The 22,207-nt window shown below is 34.8% G+C and overlaps 1 protein-coding gene across 4 annotated transcripts in view; it reads left to right on the plus strand.

Moving 5' to 3' along the window:
* Positions 1 to 22,207, plus strand: part of LOC133068109 (signal recognition particle subunit SRP54) — a 71,792-nt gene that overhangs the window by 26,364 nt on the left and 23,221 nt on the right. For 3 of the 4 annotated variants that reach the window (XM_061159163.1, XM_061159162.1, XM_061159164.1), the window contains 9 exons: positions 694 to 844; positions 2,344 to 2,492; positions 2,779 to 2,879; positions 3,381 to 3,467; positions 6,167 to 6,240; positions 6,438 to 6,546; positions 11,008 to 11,178; positions 13,900 to 13,995; positions 15,019 to 15,539. In XM_061159163.1, coding sequence (XP_061015146.1) covers positions 694 to 844; positions 2,344 to 2,492; positions 2,779 to 2,879; positions 3,381 to 3,467; positions 6,167 to 6,240; positions 6,438 to 6,546; positions 11,008 to 11,178; positions 13,900 to 13,995; positions 15,019 to 15,110 — 1,030 coding nt within the window. In that variant the 3' untranslated portion in view covers positions 15,111 to 15,539. Of the gene's footprint in view, positions 1 to 693; positions 845 to 2,343; positions 2,493 to 2,778; positions 2,880 to 3,380; positions 3,468 to 6,166; positions 6,241 to 6,437; positions 6,547 to 11,007; positions 11,179 to 13,899; positions 13,996 to 15,018; positions 15,540 to 22,207 lie in introns of those variants that run through there. The other variant, XM_061159167.1, reaches the window with a different exon arrangement.

A 22,207-nucleotide genomic window follows, 5' to 3' on the forward strand; every position in this document is an offset into this window, starting at 1 on the left:
GAAAATAGAACTACCATATCACTCAACAGTTCCACTCCTGGGTATATATTTGGGAGGGAAAAAAGACACACTAATTTGAAAAGCTACATTCACTCCAGTCTTCATAGTAGCATTATTTATAATTGCCAAGATATGGAAGCAACTTAAGTGTCCATTAACAGATAAATGGATGAAGATTGAGATATATACACACACATACACACACATACACACCCTACATACAATGCAATACTACTCAGATATAAAAAGGAATGAAAGTTTGCCATTTGCAACAATTTCAGCTGAAAAAAAAACTGTGACTCATTGTATTGTATAGCTATAATGTATAGTGTACATCAACTATACTTCATTTAAAAATGCTTTCAAAAGACTAAGTGGAAAACATTATGAAACACTATATAATACAAGTTCAGTTATTAAAATGTAAAAAAAATTGAGGGATACACAACTCATTCAGAAAAGATATAAAGCAGAACCATACGGGATTTCATAATTGGGAGACTGGATACTGCTTCATGCTGCTCTTTAAATGGCTTGTCATATTTAATACTTACTGGATTTTGTACTTAATTGAAATTGTGATCAATATGACTTTTTCAGAATAGATTAAAGATATACTTGCAATTTCCAAATTACTAGTATTTGAATGTTTTGCTGTTGTGGTTGTTAAATCATTTTTTCCATGTTAAATAGCTATACAGAAATGGATCCTGTTATCATTGCCTCTGAAGGAGTGGAGAAATTCAAAAATGAAAACTTTGAAATTATTATTGTTGATACAAGTGGCCGTCATAAACAAGAAGACTCTTTGTTTGAAGAAATGCTTCAAGTTGCTAATGCTATAGTAAGTAGCTATAATGTAACAACATTATAAGGACTTCAGTTAAAACCTGAGTTTGTGAACCATATAAATTATTTGTTGCTTGTAAGTTTCCAAGTAATTTATTTTTATTTTGGGCTCCTTTATCTATATGATAAGGACTTAATCTTCTCAATCTTCTCTACATTGATATGAAATTTTCATGAGTATTGGAAATTCTACTGCTTAATCATCTTATTAGTATGTATAAGAAAAACTAACAAATAAATTGAGAATAACCTTTAGTAACTATTGAATTTCCTTTCTGTAAATTGTTTAAATTAGAAACATTTGCTTTAGGTGAATTTTGAAAGATTTTCAAAATGAAGCATTTAAAAATATTAATCATCATTTAGTGTCACTTTAAAATAGTGATGGAAATAACTTGGGGATAAGAAATGGTTTATAGGTAATCTGTAGCACATACTATGAGCCCATATTTGCCACTGATGTGCTGGCAGTAATTCTTTAGTTAATGGTTAGTGCTAATAAGTTGGTTTTTAGCCGTGCCATTATTTTGATTTAGTGGAGCAGATCTAAGGGAAATAGCCTTACCTCTGTTTTTATCCATTTTGGTTTCAGCCCATACTCTTCTGCTTTTTCTTCTTCTCATTTACAGTTGCTGTTCCATTTGCCTGGAGTGTGATTGCTCGAGATAACTTTTTCCTCTTTATTCAGATCTCAACTCAAATTTTACCTCCAGACAGGCCTTCTCTGACCACCCTACAGAAAGAAGTCTTCCACACCTCATAACTGATTTTCTCTATCCCATTTTAGTTGTACATTTTAAATGTTTCAGTCAGTTTAGTTCAGTCGCTCAGTCATGTCCAACTCTTTGCGACCCCATGGACTGCAGCACGCCAGGCCTCCCTGTCTATAACCAGAGTTTACTCAAATTCATGTCCATTGAGTCGGTGATGCCATCCAACCATCTTATCCTCTGTCGTCCCCTTCTCCTCCTGCCTTCAGTCTTTCCCAACATCAGGGTCTTTTCTAACGAGTCATCTCTTTGCATCAGGTGGCCAAAGTATTGGAGTTTCAGCTTCAGCATCAGTCCTTCCAGTGAATATTCAGGACTGATTTCCTTTAGGATGGACTGGTTTTATCTCCTTGCAGTCCAAGGGACTCTCCAGAATCTTCTCCAACATCACTGTTCAAAAACATCAATTCTTTGGCTCTCAGCTTTCTTTATAGTTCACCTCTCACATCCATACATGACTACTGGAAAAACCATAGCCTTGACTAGACGAAATGTTTATTTGCCTATTTTTTATCTGTCTCCAATGACTTCAGTGTAGGCCCCATAAAGACAAGGATTTTCTTACTCATCTCCATCTGAGGACCTAAATGGTGCCTAATACATACTACTTCTGCAGTAAATATTTATTGATTGAATAATTATAATAAATATTTTTATAGCTTCTATTGATGAAATTTACTTAAGGTCAGTTAAAATACATATCTTTTCTATTTAAATTTTCTAGCAACCAGATAACATTGTTTATGTGATGGATGCCTCCATTGGACAGGCTTGTGAAGCCCAGGCTAAGGCTTTTAAAGATAAAGTAGATGTAGCTTCAGTAATAGTGACAAAGCTTGATGGCCATGCAAAAGGAGGTGGTGCTCTCAGTGCGTAAGTATCATTAATACTGTTGTCCCGTGTCCTGGACTTACATACTGTGTGTGTGTGTATGTTTAAAGACTTTATTAATCATTAAAAATCTGTTCCAATAGTGGACCTATTATAGTCTATGAAGGAAGTATAAATAGAAACAGAATTTTGGAGTCCCTCTGATATATCTATAGTTCTGTTTTAGCTAGTGAAAAGCTTGAGCTATGTACCTTTGTCTAATAAACTTTGAAATCTAGAAATCTGTTTTCCTTTTTGAGGTTATTTTGTGTTTTCTTTTTCTTTGCAGAGTTGCTGCCACAAAAAGTCCAATTATTTTCATTGGTACAGGGGAACATATAGATGACTTTGAACCTTTCAAAACACAACCTTTCATCAGCAAACTTCTTGGTGTGTACAGTGGTGGGGATATAGACGAATATCCAAAAAATAGTGTGGCTTTTTAGGACCGATTAAAATTTTAATTCTGCCCTCTCACTGACTAGTTCAGGAAAATAATTTCCTTCTATGATTTATCGTCTTCACCTACAAAATAGGATGATGGTAACCTGCTTCCCATGTTTAGAGTGGTAAAAAAGAGCTACTGGATGGAAAGTTCCTTGGGAAAGTTTTAGAGCACAGTACAGAAGTATGTGGTTGTAGTAATAGCAGTGATAATGGCAGCAAAACTTTCATGTTTCAGAGCATGGAATTTGGAATTAAATCCTGGACTGCAGTCACTGCTTTGTTACTTAACCTCTCTAGCTTCAATTTCTCACCTGTAAAGTGTTGTAGAAATAGCTGAGCTGCCTATCTCACAGTTTTATTACTATATGTGCATGCATTTTGCATAATGTAGCAATATAACAAGTATACTATTAGTTGCTAATTTTACTTTTTTGGCTCTTATAGGTATGGGTGACATTGAAGGACTGATAGATAAAGTCAATGAGCTGAAGTTGGATGACAATGAAGCACTTATAGAGAAGTTGAAACATGGTATATGAGTAACAAAAAGCATTTGATCTCAGATGACTTCCCTTGTTTTCTTTTGATAGAGCTACTAGAATTTTTTTGAAGTGATAAGTCCATTAACGTCAGTTCTTCCAGTGTTTATTTTTTAGATGATTTATATGAAGATCATTTTAAATCTCAGTCATCTAAGCAGCTGTAGAATTGAGTGTTTTCTTTCTTATAATCAAATTGCCTTAAGATTAGTATTGAAGCTTTCATTGGGTTCCTTGGAGTAAAACAGGTTAAAAGTAAGCTAAAATACTCTCTTCTGATTTGTTTGTTTACTTATAAGTTTTATACTTATATAATAAAACATAAAAAGAAATTTAAAAGAGATTAAAATACACATTATCTTCATATTGAAGACAAATCCTATGAAAGTATGATTAAGAGCTTAAGTTTTTTAACCCAACATAGAACTTTAAAAAATAACCTCAATTTCCTTATGTGTAAAAAGTAGATAATACTAAGTATCTTCTTCATAGAGTTGTGAAGATGAGCTGATATATATATATAAAATGTCTAGCACATCAGGAACATTTAACATATACTATTATTGATCATTTCTGTTTTTCTCAAAATGACATGATTCTTAATTTCCATGACCACACACTATCCTGCCTCTGCTCCTTCTCACTCATCTTGTCAGGTACCTATGTCTTTCCATCTTAGATGTTGGTGTTTTCTAGTGATCATTTCTAGGTCATCATCTTTGCCTGGAGCTTCAGACTCATATCTGTATGTTTGCTTGCTTGGATGTTCCTTAGATACTGACTTCAATTTGTCCTTATCTTCCCATCTCAATCTCCCACCTGTGTTGCCATCTATTTGTTTTCAAAGTCAGAAACTTGGGTGTTGTCATCCACTCATGTCTTCCTCACTCTGCCCAGTCCTTTTCCCATTAATTATTAGTTCTAGTGATTCTACCTCCTAATTATCTCCATTCCATCCCCTACTTCCCAGCAACTATTTAAATTAATCTCTTATCTAGATTGTTTCTTCTAAGGTTTTTAACAGGTTTTGCAGTTTTTGGGATTCTTTCCCTAGGACCTGTTTTTTTATACTCCAGCCAAAATGATCTTTCAGAAAGGCAAATTTGATCCTATTACTACTGCCTTTCTTAAAATCTTTCAGTGTCTTCCCATTGCCCTTGGAGTGTTTTTGAATGACTCCACCATCTAATCCACATCTTCTGAGTCGTGTTTTGACACCGTTGTTCTTAGCATTCCATGTGCCAGTCATGCTGAATTTCTGTCATTTTCTGAAATGTTCGCTCCAGTCTTTTTTACCTTGCTGTCCCTCTGCCTGTCAGTTGTCCTCTCTTCCTATTTCTGTCCTCCTTTACCCCCAGCCAAACTGACTCACTCATACTTCAGGTCTCTACTTAAATATGCTTCAGGAACCTTCTACCTTATCCCTACACTTAGAACCCCTGCTATGTGTTTCCACTGGACCCTGTAATTATTGTATTATTCATCACAATTATTTTGATGTCTGTCTTCATTGCTTGAAGTTGAAGATTGGTTTCTAATATATTCCCAGACAGCCTGCTTTCTAACTACTAGGTCTCTCTTAGGTCTGTGCCCTTGCTTCAGGCGCCTCCTTACTTCCAAATATAGTGACCTTTCTCTTTTCTCTGGGCTCCCAAAATTTAACATTGTTATCCGCCTTTTATATTTTCAAACTCTACACTTGGATTCCATGACAGTGGGCTTCCTATATCATCTTAGCTTCCATTGTCATTTCTGTATAATGGCCAAATATGCCTTTCAGCCTTAACCTGCTCTACCACTGTTTAATTCTATATTTCTAGCTGCCTATTATAACATTTCTTTTGATGTATTTTACTGCTACTTCAAATTCAGAATGCCTAAAACCAAGTACATTCTTTTTTATATCGTAGCACAAAAATAGAAAATAGTCTTTAACTGGAGTTAATTTGCATAATAATGAAACGCTCACATTCTAAGGATATCATTCCATTAATTTTGACAAATGCTCCTTGGGAAACAGAACATTTCCATTACTCTAGGAAGTTTGCTTATTCCCCTTCCCAGTAAAGCTTCATATAGAAATCCTAGAGTATATATATATATATATTTTTTTTTTTTTTCCCCCAACCTGGTTTCCCTGACTCAACATAATATTTTTGATATTTATCCAAGTGGTTTTACTTACCTGTATCCTGTTCTTTTAAGTAAGTATTTCATCCAGAGTCGACCTGTTTTCCAGTTTATTGACAGTTTAGCTGTCTAAGAAACTCTAAATAATCTAAAGCAGTTTGCCAAAAATAAATGGAAAAAAAAAAATAAAGTAGTTTGCCATTTTTACATTTTCATCAGCAATATATGAGAGTTCTGCTTGTTTTCTGTATCCTCTAACTTTGGTGTTGTCAGATTTTTTAATTTCAGTTATCCTAGTATGTATAGATTGTTACCTTTGTTTTCACATTTCCTGTGTATGTTTACATCCATTTTCTCTGATAAAATATGAGCTTCTATAGGATAGGATCTGTCTCCACAGCATTCATCCTGTAATCTTAGGCAACTTCTCAGTGAATATTTATTGATTGGATATTTTATAAGTGTGCTTCAAGATGAGCCCATGATTAAGGAAAATATTAGTTTTATTGAATGGAAATGTTCACTGTCTAATATATTTGCATCATTTTTATTGTATTTCAGGTCAGTTTACGTTGCGAGACATGTATGAGCAATTTCAAAATATCATGAAAATGGGCCCCTTCAGTCAGATCTTGGTTAGTTATCCTAAAAAGTTTTTTTCTAACCTCTGTTGTTTTTGTTACAATTTCTGAGAATGGATACACTTGCTTTAATTATTTTAATATTTGGGTAAAAATAGTTACTTTTAAAACTTAATATTAAAGCCGTTAGTTAAATGTGAACACTTAATCTCAAGCTATTACTGATTTTTATGTTTAAATATATGTTTTAGGGAATGATCCCTGGTTTTGGAACAGATTTCATGAGCAAAGGAAATGAACAAGAGTCAATGGCAAGGCTAAAGAAATTAATGACAATAATGGATAGTATGAATGATCAAGGTAAGATGGCAGATTTCTTGACTTGGAGGACCGTGTTCTCAATATTAGCAAGTTGAGAATTTCACTGTGTTCTTGTGGACAAGATGGGAAAAAATTTAGAATGAGTGATTATTATTTGGGAGATTTGTAGTTGCTTGAAAGCTCTTGCTCAAAAGGTGTGATTATTGGGTTGACTTCATCTTTGAGAGAAATGTCTAAGTACAGTGCTTCTCCAAATGAGTTCTGTGGTGAGAACACCAGTTCTTCAGAGTGTTGATAAATAACTTGAAAGGAGAGTCCTGTAGTCAGATAACCTGTATTTTTTTTAAAAACTGGTACATTTATTTATTGCATGTCTTCTCAGACCTCTAATACGCTCACAGGAATTGGGAATCTGTAAGAGAGGGACAGTTTAAGCAATATTTACCAACTTACTTTGCTCTCTGAGGTTTCAATCCTCTCAAGTATACTATTCTCTCTCTGTAATCCTAGATTATCCCTCCCTCCTATACTTCTGGGTCCTCAGCCTATGAGTATTTCTAGACTCATGACTTCATCTTTTTCCCAGTTTTTTAGCACCTTTTCTGATTCAATGCAGCAAGCATGCCAGGTCTTCTACTCTATCATCTGATCTCGTTTACAAAGAAATACATGTGTTTAGCGATGAATTTTTTCAGTCTGGCTAACTTACTGATGAGGCTGTGACAGCCACAAGCCATTCTTCAAACTTTTTCAATGACTTTTCTCCATCAGTAAAATCCTCTCCCGTGTCTCCAGTCTCTCCTTCCTACTGATTTTTTTCATCCATCAGCATATAAACATTAACTTCACAATTTCACATTTTCTGGGCTTTACTTCTCACTTATACTTTTACTCTGTCTCTTTTCAGTCAAGTTTCTTTAAAAAAAAAATGGTTTGTGTCCTCAAACTACTGAAATCTGACTTCTCTACCCGCCATTGCTCTGAAACAGATTATACAAAGATTTCCAACAACCTTCTACTGGGTCTACTCCAGTGGAGACTTCAGTCTTTTTCTTGACCTTTACAACATTGGATGTTCATTGATGTTTTATTCTTATTTTCTGTTACTTTTTTATTTCCACTTTTACCCTTAACTTTTCTTGCTAACTACAGTCTCTTTCACTCATCTCATCCTCAATGAGCCTAAAGGAATATATGCTACAAGGTTCTGTTGTTCTCAGCCAGTATTTCTTATTATTGTGTTCCTTTTGTTGAATAATATCACTTCATATATCCTACCTGATTATTTTTTATAGTCTCTACCCCTTTCTTGATCTCTTGGCCTTCATAGTAACCCAGATAAGGTTGTGTCTTTCTCATCTCTTTATCTTCAACACTGTAAAAATTTTTGTGTGTAGAATTAATAACTGCAGCCTCATCTAGAGTATTTACTCTGCCTAGGCACTGTCATGAGCACTTTACATACATTAACCAGCAACAACTCTTAAGGGACAATTCTGGGTCAAAATGCAATCTAGCTTTTACAGGTCAGGATACAGGGAAGTTGAGTAATATGCCAAAGTCAATAGTCAGGGAATGGAGAGGCTGGGCTTCTGGCTTGAGAGTCTGTACTCTGGATTACTTCCAGTCTAGACGCTCACTAAATGGTGGACAGGTATCTCTATTACATTTTTGAGAGTTTTCTGAGGAATATAAGTTCCAAAAGGTAGTTCTTCTCCTTTGGTGAGTGACACTTCCATCCATCTACTCAGTCAACCAAGCTAGAAACTGGTGTCAACTTAGATTTACATCCCTGCTGATTTTCTGTCTAGTGATTTTATAGATTATGGATATAGAGGTGTTGAGATGCCTAACTTTCCTCCTTTCAGTTGTGTTAGTTTTGCTTCATGTATTTTGAAGTTCTTTTGTTGGGTGCATACGCATTAGGATTGTTTCGTCTTCTTAGTGAATTGACTTGACTTTTTATCATTATGTATGTAGTGCCCTCCTTTGTCCTGGTCTACTTCATCTGCTATTCATGCAACCACTCCAGCTTTCTTTAATTAGTTGTTTGCCTTGTATATCTTTTTCCATCCCTTTACCTTTAACCTACCTATTTTATGTTGGAAATGAATTTCATATCAACAACATGGTAATTTTTTTTTAATAATTCTGATAACCTCTTTTAACTGATATTTATATATTAGGATTTAATTCTGCCATTTTATCTTTGGTTCTGTTTTTTCTCTCTGATTTTTGTTCTTCTGTTTTCTCTTTTCTACTTTCCTATGGATTGTTTGAATATTATTTACTATTCTGTTTTATTGTATCTGTATATTTTTTGGTATATTTTACTTTTCTTAGTGGTGTTTTATTGTATCTGTATATTTTTTGGTATATTTTACTTTTCTTAGTGGTTACTCTAGGTATTACAGTATATATACATATTCAATTTATCCCAGTCTATTCATATCAGTATTTTTCACTTCAGGTAGAATATAGAAACCTTAACATCACCTTAGACTTTGTGAGTTATACTTCCTAAATATTTCTTGTATTTTCTCTCTCCTCTTTGTCCCCTGCATTAGTTCATACACTCATCATTTCTTACCTGGATTGCTACAGTAGCCTCCTGACATATCCCGTTCTCTTTTTTCACTCCTCTCTTAATCTGTCTTTCTCACTGCCATAAAAACAATCTTTCTAAATATAACAATTCTGGGATCAAAATCTTTCAATGACTGTTTGTTTTCTTAATGATTAATTCCCAACTCCTCAGCCTGGCATAGGGCTTCCTTGGTGTCTCAGATGGTGAAGAATCTGCCTGCAATGCAGGAGACCTGAGTTCGATCCCTAGGTCTGGAAGATTCCCCTGGAGAAGGAGATGGCTGCCTACTCCAGTATTGTTGCCTGGAGAATTTCATGGACAGAGGAGCCTGGCGGGCTGTAGTCATGGGGTCACACAGAGTCGGATACAACTGTGCGACTTCCATAGCCTAGCACATAAGCTCTGTTATAATCTTGTTCTTATTTTTATAACCTCTTAATTTCTCAGCTCTTATCCATGCTTGGTTCCTTCTACACAAAATGATTTTCATTTATTCTGGGAATCCATGTTCTGCTTCCTACAATGTCCCTTGCTCCTTTCCTTCTTTACTTATCTCATACTTGTCCTTCAAGACTACACAGTTTAAGAGAAACCAGCAGCATGGGGCCTTTCTTGACTTCCTTTCTTCTTTGAGTTATGGCCCTTCTGCTTTTTGTTAAATTCAGTCATACTGCTTACCCCAGGATGTGCTGTTATTAGCTTGTCTTCATTCTCTCACTCCATTTGAGCTCTTGGGAGGAATATGATACACATTTTTGAAATATTTTATCATAATTATGTGGCTTAAAACTGCATTTATGAAATGGATTTAGAGGTTTTAATGGACTGTAAGTTTATTGTGAGATAATTTGATCTTTGTATGTATTACATTGGTAATCAGTCTTCCCGTGGATTTCAGTTCACTTCTGGACAATATGCTCAGTGGACATAGACAAATTAGAAGATGTATTTAGGAAATCAGCATGATAAATGGGGTGCTAAACCATCTTATAAGAGGAACAGCCAAAAGAGTTAGATATTTGTCACCTAGAGGAAAATTCACATGGTGACTCTGAAATAATTTGAAAGCCTTATTCTTTGTGCCTGGTAAGGAGACATCTATGCAAAATAGGAAGAAGTGTCAGACAGATGAGTTTCATATTAATATGGGAAAATATTTTCCATAATTACAGGCATAATAGAATGGCATAGATTGAATTAATTTGGAAAGTGGGTCATCTCGCCTGTGGTTGTTAAGATCAAGGTTAGGTGATCACTTATTAGGGGATATTGTGGAGAGAATGCAGACATAATAGCAGTTTTGTACCTGAGATTGTATGCAACTAACGCCTTGAGAAATGGACCTTGTATTCTAAGAGTTACCAAAACATTGGAGGTGTTTATGTTACGTTCATTCTTTTTGTTACAGAAAGAATTGAAATACTAGTAGTAATTACTTGAAATATAACAGTTATTCTATTGATTATAGATAGCACCTACCTACTTCTACTTGTTTATTTGCCTAAATTTATGATTTAAAGGATAATAGTTATTTAGAGCTAAGGTGAGCAATTTTGTTGCTTTTTGAAATATACCTCTGGTATATATTCTGAGGAGCACTTGGACTTGAAATATGGAAAGGATGGACAAAAAGTTTTTTCAAAGAAAAGATGTTTTTCTGTAGGGTAAGTATGTGTGCATTTGTTTTATTGTTTTTATAGCTTAAGAATATTATAAATACTCTTTTGAATATATTCCATGTTTAGCTTTTAAAAATCAGAGGCAGACACAGCAGATGATAATAGCATTTGTTAAATCTGGTTGGTGGTTTCACCATTATATTTGTTTTTCTATATGTGAGATACTGAGATGTAATTACTTTGACAGTGAATGATAGTTGTGTGTACATGAGAGTAACTGACCCTTGCCTACAGAACTAGACAGTACTGACGGTGCCAAGGTCTTCAGTAAGCAACCAGGAAGAATCCAAAGAGTAGCAAGAGGATCAGGGGTGTCAACAAGAGATGTCCAAGAACTTTTGACACAATATACCAAATTTGCACAGATGGTAAAAAAGATGGGAGGTATCAAAGGACTTTTCAAAGGTAAGAGGGATAACAAGCGCATCATTATTTGACACTCTGAAAGGAAAGAAAGAGGTTGAGAAACTAAAAATTAAAGTTAGGAAGAACTGCCAGTATTAGAAAATATACTGCTGAATTTCATGTTTTATTCAAGTACTTCCAGGATTTATCATGTGATCTGTGATTTATCTTTTCAGATTCAAGGTAATAAACACTAATATTTTTTTTAAAATCACCCTTAATGACTTTGTGTGAAGTTATATATTAAGGAAAATTTAGAGACTATGCTAAAGTATAAGAAAAAAGTTTAAAACAGCCATTACATTCACTCCCCAGTGAATCCCATGGGTCTTACTGCAAATAACATTTGATATAACTAGTGTTTTCTTCTGATCTTAACTTCTTTTCCATATTGTCAAGTATTCTTCAGTATAACTTTTAGACAGATAGTATTTTTCCAGTTATGTATGTATCATTGTTTAGCACAAGTGCATCTTTGTCGGATGTTTAGGCTGATTGATATATCACACTCAGTTCTATATCAGTATCAGTTCTTGTGTCAGTTTCTGTTCAGTCTCCCATGAAGCTAGGGATTTTTTCTCTTTTGATCAGAAACATAGGAGATGCTGAGTAAGTTTGGTAATAATTCAGTATTTTCCAATTTAACGGTCAGTTTTTCAATATGTGTTTTAGATTACTCATATTTAACATCTCTTTGTACATTTACTAGTTTGAATTTTCTTGGTGAATCCCCTCTTATTTAGGTTTCTTGTCCCATTTGTTTTATTTTTTCCCTTATTGCTTTGTAATAACTCTTTAAAATTCTTGGATTATATCTGCAAATATTTTTCCCAGTTTTTCGTTTGCCTTTCATTTTTATATTTTTAATTAAAACTGAAGTTTTCATTTTTAATGCAGTCAAAGCTTTTGGTGTGATTTCTTTTATGCTCATAAAAGCCTTCCCCATGTTGGTACCACAGTGTGAAAGTGTTAATCACTTAGTCATGTCTGATTCTTTGCAACCCCATGAACTGTAGCCCCCAGGCTCCTCTGTCTATGGAATTCTCCAGGCAAGAAGACTAGAGTGGGTAGCCATTCCCTTCTCCAGCATCTTCCCGGGCCAGGGATCAGACCCGTGTCCTCTGAATTGCAGGCAGATTCTTCACTCTCTGAGCCACCAGGGGGCTCGGATACCACAGTAGTCACCTGTGTTTTCTTCTGCTCTTTCTGGGTTTTTTTTTTTTTTTTTTTATCCCACCTAGAATGTATTTTGCTGTGTATTATCTAAGGTAAAAAGATAAGTTTGTTTTTCCAACGAGTTAAAGTCAACTGTCCTAGCCCTGTCTTTAAATTTTTGTCTATATCTTAAGCACTATTAAAGTGAATTCATTATTTAAGAAATACTGATTAGGGAAGCTTCAAAGATGAATAATATCACTGAATAGCTTTCTAAAACAGATGAGTATTTACACATCGCCTTTTGTGTTTTGACAGTTTCCTTATTTTTCTTGCCTGCTATATCCTGTTTTCTTCTTTGTGACAAGGGAGAAAAGTTAGACAAACTTGTTTAAAGTTTGTTATATTTCGTAACACCACATGCTATTTCAGATAGTGATTTATAAATACATTAAGTCAGTTTAACATCTTTCCCAAATGACCCTGACTGTTCATGATAGAGCTACTGCAGATCCGTTGGTCAGATCTTATCTGAGCATTGACTGCTCAGTAAAGGCACAACCAGATGAAGTGGGCAGTGAATTTGGTGCACATCCTTGTCACACCAAAGCCTTAATAATTTTTTGAAGTTTTAAGTCCTCAGAGACAAAAACTTACAATGAATCACCAGTGGTCATAGAATTCGCATCTTACATAGATTTATTAATTATGAAACTTTAAAAAATTTTTATCATGTTTTATAAAAACATATCTTCTTTCATTCATAGTTCTTAATTTATTTAATTTATTCATATTAGCCAGCTTTGATCAGAGAATCAGGGTCAACTTTGATTTGAATTTTCACAAATGTTCCTGAGAAGTACCAGAGTTAATGTTTCTTTGAAATAAATAGTTTTGCTGAAGCAAGCTCTGCTTATTCATTGCTGTTGCATCAATGATCACTTTGTCTTAAGAGAACAGCAGTTATTTTCTAAAGGATGTTTTTCTCTCTTCTGCCCCATTGTGCATCTCTCTCATTGGTTGCCTTTTTGGTGTAGAATCTCATTGCGTGTGTAGAAATTCACTGATAAATGGAGTTTCATTATATTTTTTTCTATTCCCTGAAGCTTTTTATTTATAGTAACTTCTTATATATATACATCTTGAGGTTCGCTCAGACTCATTGTTTCATAACCATTTATCAGTAATCCATTCTCATTCCCAGTTAACCCATATCTTTAAAATTTTTTGTTCAGCATTATACCATATCACTACTAAACAATTGTTACAGCTTACTGTTAATAACCACTGGATATAGTTTTTGCTTATAGTGGCTCATTTCATAGGTATAAGTAAAAGTGTTAAAAAATTTTAGTCCTTAAAAGCCTCTTAAATGTCCCTTAATATTGAATTTCACTTTTTCTTTCTCAAAAATATATATGTAATTGGGTCAAAGATTAGAAGGGAATATGTACAAAGAGAAATAATTGTGTTAGAGTAAGATTATAGGGTTTTTCTTTATATTTACTCAATTTCTATGATATCCTGATTATATTACAGTCTATACTGATGCAAAAATTTTTATAGGTGGTGACATGTCTAAGAATGTGAGCCAGTCACAGATGGCAAAATTGAATCAACAAATGGCTAAAATGATGGATCCAAGAGTTCTTCATCATATGGGTAATTACGAAGTTGTTGCCAGTTGCTAATACATGGTTTAGTTTATAAGGGTTGAGTTTTAATAAGCCTTCTGTTGTTAATCGAAAATCAGATCAAACAGCGTATGGTGGAAAAGGCCCATCTAATTTCTAAGTGGAATGGTTGTAATAGTGTTGTATAAGCTGAGGTTTCATTCACTCCCCTGCTGCTGTTTGTGATTTTTGAGCAAGCTACATAATCATCTTTTTAAAATATATATATATTTGGCTAAACACAGGGTCCTAGTTGTGGCATGTGGGATCTAGTTCCCTGACCAGGGATCGAACCCATGCCCCCTGCATTGGAAGCACAGAATTTTAGCCACTGGACTACCAGGGAAATCCCAAAATTGTATTTTTATTTCTTTTCATTTCATGGCCACGTGGACCACCTTGGACCACCAGGGAAGTCCCTAATCATCTTTTGTTAATGCTTCTTCTGGTGACTTCTTGCCTTAGTTTATGAGACTTTGGAATTATATAATGATTTTGAAAACCAAGTTCCACTTTTATCATGTAACCTATGAAAAGTTCCTTAACCTTTCTGAACCTCACTTTCTTGTGTAAAATCACAGGTCATATCTTGTCAGGAAATTAGTACAGTTCTGGGCATATAGTAGATATTCAATAATGATGAATTGTTTTCTTACTTGAAGTCCTGTGCATTAACCACCACTCCAATTTATTACTACTATAAGACTCAGACTTCCCAGAGGAAAATATTTTTGTTTCAATTTACTGACTCCCTACTGTGTTAGGTACTGTTTGTTCTAAGATCTTTTCATGTAGTTTGTAGTCCTCATAACAGGATGAAGTAAGTTATTTATTCTCTTATAGATGAGGATACTGGTGATAATACAAATTTTTATGTACTTCACGGCTGGTGACCAAATTGCAGTCAGAACCCAGTATATGTTTTAGAAGTTTAAGTACTTAATAGGCAAAAGTAGCAGATGTTTCAAGTTCTGTATAATAATTATCTGATTTTATTCCACTCTTACTCTAGGTGGTATGGCAGGACTTCAGTCAATGATGAGGCAATTTCAACAGGGTGCTGCTGGCAATATGAAAGGCATGATGGGATTCAATAACATGTAAAGAAGATGCCTTAATATAAACTGACTCTGTTGATTACATTATTTGCTGAGACCTCAGAATTTCCCCTCCTTTTTGCAAATGGGAAAAAAAAAGTATTTTTCTTGCCTGTCTTGCCCCCTTTCTTTCTCTTCTTGTCTTTTTCCCCCTCCTTTTCTTTTTCTTTCCTTTCTTTTTCCTTTCCTCCCTTTCATATGGGAGGAATATGTGGTTGTTGTGGAAATCATTATATTTTTGCTTTAGATTTTCTTTTCTGTTAGTTTCAACCATCATAACACTTCTGAAGTTAAACAAATCATGATGTAAAATTTTAGTACTTAAAAGTTTTTAATTGTCTCAAAGGCCAACCATTACCTTTGTAAACAGTCCTGGTCAATAGTTACATGATGTCTAAATAAAAGTGCTACACAATAAACTTCAAAGTCAATATAAGTTAAGGGGTTGTTAACTTTCTTTATGGTTTAAAATGATCAATGTATCATGTTAAAAGGCAGACAAAAAGATAATATTTAAAACTGTCCCCAGAAGTATACCTTTGTTGGGACACATGATAGAGTAACCTAACCATTAGTATTAGGAATTTTTGTTTAGCTTGGAATAATTAAGATAATTTTGCCATAGAAAATCTTAACTCTGACATTTAAGTTGAAATTGTGAATTTGGTTATAGTTCACAATTAAATGTTTTGTACATAACTTTCATTTTTTTTACCTCATATTTTTGAAGCCTGAATGGCAATATTTGATTTTCTTGCAAAGCCAATTTTGTTATGTTTCTTACATACCAAAAATCTGCTTGAAGAAATTGATATACTTTGATGATAATAGCTGATGTATAGATCTCCTAATGGGAATATAATTGCAGATATTAGGATGTCATTATTATATATTAAAAATAATGAGACCATAACAAGATTGACTTGGTTGTTGGTTACTTTGGATTGCTGTACAGTTCATTTAAGAACAATGGTAAGTTATGTAATTAATTTAAAACACTAGCATAATTATTATACCTATTCATTATTCACATCGTGAAGATAATAGATACACTGTTATAACAATGTATTTTGAACTAGGATGAACTGATCTTCTGGAGAAGGAAATGGCAACCCACTCCAGTAGTCTTGCCTGGGTAGGCTACAGTCCATGGGGTTGCAAAGAGTTGGACACGACTGGGCGACTTCACTTCACTCCCTTCACTCACTTCATACTTTATCACTGGAGAAGGAAATGGCAAACCACTCCGTGTTCTTGCCTGGAGAATCCCATGGACAGAAGAGCCTGGCGGGCCATGGGCCACGGGGTCGCAGAGAGTCGGACACGACTGAAGTGGCTGAGCACTCAAGCACAAACTGATCTTCAGTGAAGAACTGATTTATAGTAGTAGCAGAGAGTGAAAAATAGCTAGTTTTCGTAGTATTAATTTTTTATGTCTCGAGTGTTTTAAAAAGATCTTAAAAGCCAAAGTGTCTTCAGAAAATACTTACATACAGAATGCAACTGATTTTCTTATTTACTTGGGTAAAGATTTTATATCCCACTAAATCATTTTCACCAGATAAAAACTTTAATATCCCTATGGAATATTTGTATACCCTGTAAAAATTATGTATCTTTTATTCTGCAGAAATGTCATCACAAGGTCCAGCTACAGAAATTTGACAATATAGAAAATACAGTTCTCTAAATTAGTCTTATTAAACTAATGCATGCCACCTTTTCTGGGCATGCATTATTGTGATTTCTATCCTCAGGGACCACTTTTCCATTTTGACCAAAAAAAAGAAATGAGATACGTGGCCAAACTTTATGGATTGGGGCATTGTTTTTAGCATTTTTTGTGTCTGATGCAACTTATCTTTTTCAGAAGCAAAAGTACCAGTGGCAAAGGCCAGTAAAAGTCCAGAATGTGTCATTCAGCTTCTGTTTCTCTTTCCTCATCTATAGAACGAGGAAATTGGAGATGCTCTGACTCCATTAATGCCTCAACCTGGCATCGTTTTTGTTACAAAAGCTATCCTTCAGTTCTCAGTTTTTATCAAAGTACTGATTTTTTGAAAGCATAAGTATACTAAAATCCTTTAGTAATCTGAATAAATTTCCTTTTATTTTTCACTATTGTTAAAATTAGTTTCTTAGCTTTTTGATATATTTTCTATTACCAACTTAGAGCACTAGCTAGATCTAATATCATACAACATTGGATTCTTCCTGGATTTGATTATAATGTTATATAAATATGTACAAATATGAAATTAGATATAATTTATTTTACTTACAGTGCTTATGTAATTTTAAAACAAAAACAATGTAATTATAAAAAAATTATAATACTAAGAAAAGGCAAATTAATAATTTAATGGATGTCAGTGTTCTGAAAGTATCATATTTGTTGGCATGTAGGATATAAGGTGTACACGATGCATTGAAACTTTACGGAGGCATTTTTTTGGGGAAAAAATTACTTTTCATCATGTAGTAAAAGTGATTTTTAAAGTGCATTACATAAGCCATTATATTGTTGAAATAAATACAGTATATCAAAATGTGAGAAGTCCAAAGTTCTGATATGCAATAATATTGTACTAACCTTGAATAGAAGTATAGTGCACGTGTCTAAAAAGAAATGTATTATTTTCAGAAATACTGATACAGACAAGGCAACAAAGCCAGGAAATTTACTAGAACTAAAGTCTCATATTAATATTGGTAAAATTAATATATTAATACCTATTTTCAGTGAATGTAGAGGTTAAGTAGCTCTAGTACATATAAACAAATATTTTGAGTAAAAAGTGGAACACAGTGTTTAAATGTGAAGAAATTTCAGCTTACTAATTGTATGCAGTAAAAGCAAGTGTTTTATTATAGTAAAATAACAACCACAGAATTTGAATGAGCTTTAATAAAAAACTGTGTCAGTGAGAACCATGGCTAAATAATAGCGAAATGTAAGTCAGTTTTTGTCTTTTTAAAACCTGGCAATAATTATTAATAAAGCCAAGTAAGTTATCATATTCAAAACTAGAAAACCATCACCACAGCTCTTATCTGTTCTGTTCATTCCTGGCATTCACTGGATTGGAAACAGAGTCATCTTCAAAATTCTGCTGTAAACTCCAGCTGCTGTGTTCTGAACATTAAGCTATTGCATTACGGTTGAACCTAAATACTTTCTTTGCTTCTGAGCCACGAGTTATAAGAATGATGAATCTGTATCTGAAATTTCAGGGTATTAATTTAAATTTTACTTCTAGATCTGTGTCTTGTTATTGATGTGATATGAAATTTTGCTATGACTTTTTCCCCCACACTTTGTCATTAGGGGCAGATAACAATTTATCTGTGCTCATTGTTGAGTAATTGCTAACCCAAGATTCTAGTCCCATCTCTGCTGACCTCTTGTCTGTAATATGGGCATACTGCATACAAGGTAATTTTTGGATACTTTTAAAATGAAAATACAAATTGAAAGCTAGTGGTACATTTCCTTTGGTAATATTCATTGTAAAGCTACTGAAACATTTCCTTCAGTAATATTAACGTGGTACACGCAAGCTCTTGAATTTGGCAAGCCTGTGCTCCTGCTTGCAACTCCCGTTACTTTTCTCTTCATTCAGAATCATTATTTGAAGTGCATTTATATCTTTTAGCTTCATTTGGCCTAAATGTTCTCTCATTAGCCTTAAAACAATGCATTTTTTGGTACCAGTTGGATCATAAATGGAAAAACAATCAAGTTGCACACCAGCACCTGTTTGTAGGAGGGATAATGTAGATGAGTGACGCTAAGAAAACCCCTATGTGAGGCCTCAGCATCCTCTGCCATAAAGACTTGCTTCTCATCAGATGCAGAAGTGAGTAATATCCTATGACTGTGATTTATTTTTTTTAAGAAACACATGAAAAAGTTTTGTGACCTTCCAGGGAAAAGTCCCATATCTACATCGTGAGGAGATGCAATACCTGCATATCTGCATAATTTAGGAATCATGATTTTTTTGCTTTTTATGATTTTAAAATAGAATGTAAGAAAATAAAGAGGTAACCCAAAATAGGCTAAGAGTTAGGTATATTCATGAACCCATAATTTCTGACTTTGGGAATCAATTAAGGGGTTCAGCATTTTATTTCTGGTAGAAGTGGTATAAGAAATACCCACCTGTTTCTTGACATTCCATTTGAAAGGAAATAAAGGGAGTGTGAAGCCCATAAGTTGACGTCTTTTTTTTTTTTTTTTTTTTTTAAGTTTCTTGTTTCCCAAGAATTTGGATTGGAAGGTAAATTTGTATTTTATATACAATTGGATTATCTAGTTCATCTCATCTGTTACTAGGGAAAGGTATGGTTTTCTTAGTCTAGAAAAAGTACTGTTCTCAGGATTTTTTCCTTTTGACACTGAGCCAACATCAACAAATTTATAGAGAATTCAGCAAAAGTTCAACATGGGCAGAAAACCTGGATGTCCTCAGTGTCAGTCATTTATGCTCTTGTACCATTTACATTTCCCCCTTTTGCCTATGATTCTTCCTGGAGAAAACATCACAGGAGCAACATCTAGTCCCACAAAACTGGAGTGGCTTGGTTGCCTGTTGTGGATTTATCGTATCCCTCAAAGCGGGGGTTGGGGGTAAGAGTCAATAAATGGATCAGAATCCCTGGCAGCATTGTGACACTGTGCTGCCTCAAGTACAGTGACCTGTGAAACCTTAACCAAGCAGAATGGTTAGGCACAGATGTAAACAATTTAAGCACGTGCTTTACCAATATACAGAAGCTAAGTTACTAAGAGCGGTATCCCAATTCTGAACCAAGTCCAATATTTAAGGGTGATCAGCTGAACAGATCAAACATTAGGGGAATGTTAAGGGACTCAGAATAAAGCCAAGTGAGTTTCTTTTATAGGACTTCACTTTGAGTTTCTAGTCGGACACGACTGAGCAACTGAATGAACTGATACCAAAAATATTTATCCAAGTATAGCAGGTGGTGTTTAAGATAGCATGAATATTTCCATGTTCTGCCAAAAGGCAGTCCAAGGCAAATCAGTTATCTAATATAACATGAGTGAGTTTAGAAAAATTTTTTGGTCAACTTAATGCTATAACTGTGACATTAGCTATGTCTGCTGCTTTGGCAGAGAGATTTCAAACCATATTGTCAAGGATTCCAATTCTCCACTTGGGGAATAAAATTCTTAGATAGTTCTGAAATCTCTTAAAAGAGATATCTCAGAAGAGGTGGGAAGTAGAGCATGTGTGCTATTTGGTAATTTCAGGAGAACTGAATACAATCAAAGGGGCCAGTAAAAGCCCTAGGGCACATTTAGAACCTGGGGTTAGCTGGTGGTGAGGCAGGACATCTTCCAACCACAAATAGATGCACCCCACAGCCAGATGGGGCGCAGAGAAAGGAGTCAAAGTGAAATTAAATCATCAGTCAGTTACATTTGAGCAGCCTAGAAGCCTTCCTTGTAGGAACGTGTGGGGATCATCATGAGGATATATTCTGTTGCACAGCAACGTAAAGATGAGAGCCAGTGTTTCTCGGTCCTATTGGAACAAATGTTCTAAACTATTGGGTTTTTGTCTGATTCTGTCGACCAAACAGGAAAAAGGAGCTGTGAATTCAAGTAGGCAAACATGGTATGCTGGGAAAATAGTTAATTCTATACAGGATATGGTGGAGGGATATTAATAAGATTGGAAATAGCTAAGGCAAGGGAATCCCATTGTTTGATGAATGAGTCTGGGGTTCCAACAGCATAGTCAACAATCTGTTAGATTTCCTCCAGGGGCTAGACTTTGGGAAATGCAGACTAGGGCATTATTCTTCCAGGCATAAAGGTTCTGGGTGGGTTTTAAGAAAGAATAACAAGTGAAAAAACTATCCAAGTAAAATCAGTCATTTTAATATAAAGAGGAGAAACGGTGGCTCATGGCCTTGGTTAAAGAAAGGATGCTAAGCTGAATAGATTAGTTGAATGGCCAAAAATTGGAGCTAGTGGCTTCTTTCCAGGAGAGTTCTGACAAGATATATGGTTTTCATAGAATTACCACCAATGGAGGATGCCCACTGTATGTAGTAAGGTAAAGAGTATTAATAAACCTGAAGCTGCAAGGAGGAGACCCCAAAGTTCCAATTCTCCAGTCCTTCATAGTCAAATTTAAGTGACCAAAGGACCCGGGTCACTTCCTTTAAACTTTCATTCCAAGCATGCACCCATGCATGAAGATTTTCACTCCCAGATAGTGTGTCTATAAGGAGAAGAGCAGAAAGTTGCTGTTATCAGTTATTACATACTGAAGGAGATAAAGCAACTTTGTGATGATAGCAATTAGAACAAAGAAAAACAAGAAAGACTTCATTAATAGTGATCGTGGAATATCCTGGCCTAACCTGAATCTTGGGAGAGTTGTCTATGTTGGGTGTCATTCGCTTCAGTCACTCAGTTTCAGCTTTAAGTCTCCAACTGTTTCAGAAGCCCATTCAGGTAGGGAAGCCTTTTTCAAACGAGAAACACGAATCTAAGAATCAGTGCCTTTAGGTTTATTGGCACAGAGCACTTCCGTGCTAGTAAAGAGTATCTGATCAAGTCCCTTCCACCTGGGCTGCAAGGAGTCCTTTAAAAGGCTTTTCCAATAAACATAGTCCCCTGGTTGTAAATTGTGGTATGCGAGTTCTTCATCTCCTGGGAGTGCTTTACTGTGTAAAGGTTTTTCAACCAGGTGCTCATTTTTCTTTAGAGTCTTAATGAGATTTTGGCAATAATGTAAAAGATATTCCTTGACTAGAAGGGGCTTGAATAACTCTTGAGTCAAGAATTGTGAGTCATCAAGTAATTATGTCAAATGGTGACAATTTGTGTCTTCCAAAGGGTATAGATCTTAAGTTTAATAAAACCATGAGTAGTAATTTAGACCAAGGAGACTGAAAGACTCTGAGAGTTTTGCCAATTGTGGTTTTTTATATTTTTAATTGGATAATTGCTTTACAATATTGTGTTAGTTTCTGCCATATATCAACATGAATCAGTCAAAGGTATACATATGTCCCCTCCCTCGTGAACCTGCCTCCCACCTCCCACCCCACCTCACCCCA

Source organism: Dama dama, chromosome 13, assembly GCF_033118175.1.
Source record: "Dama dama isolate Ldn47 chromosome 13, ASM3311817v1, whole genome shotgun sequence".
NCBI classification, from domain to species: Eukaryota; Metazoa; Chordata; class Mammalia; order Artiodactyla; family Cervidae; genus Dama; species Dama dama.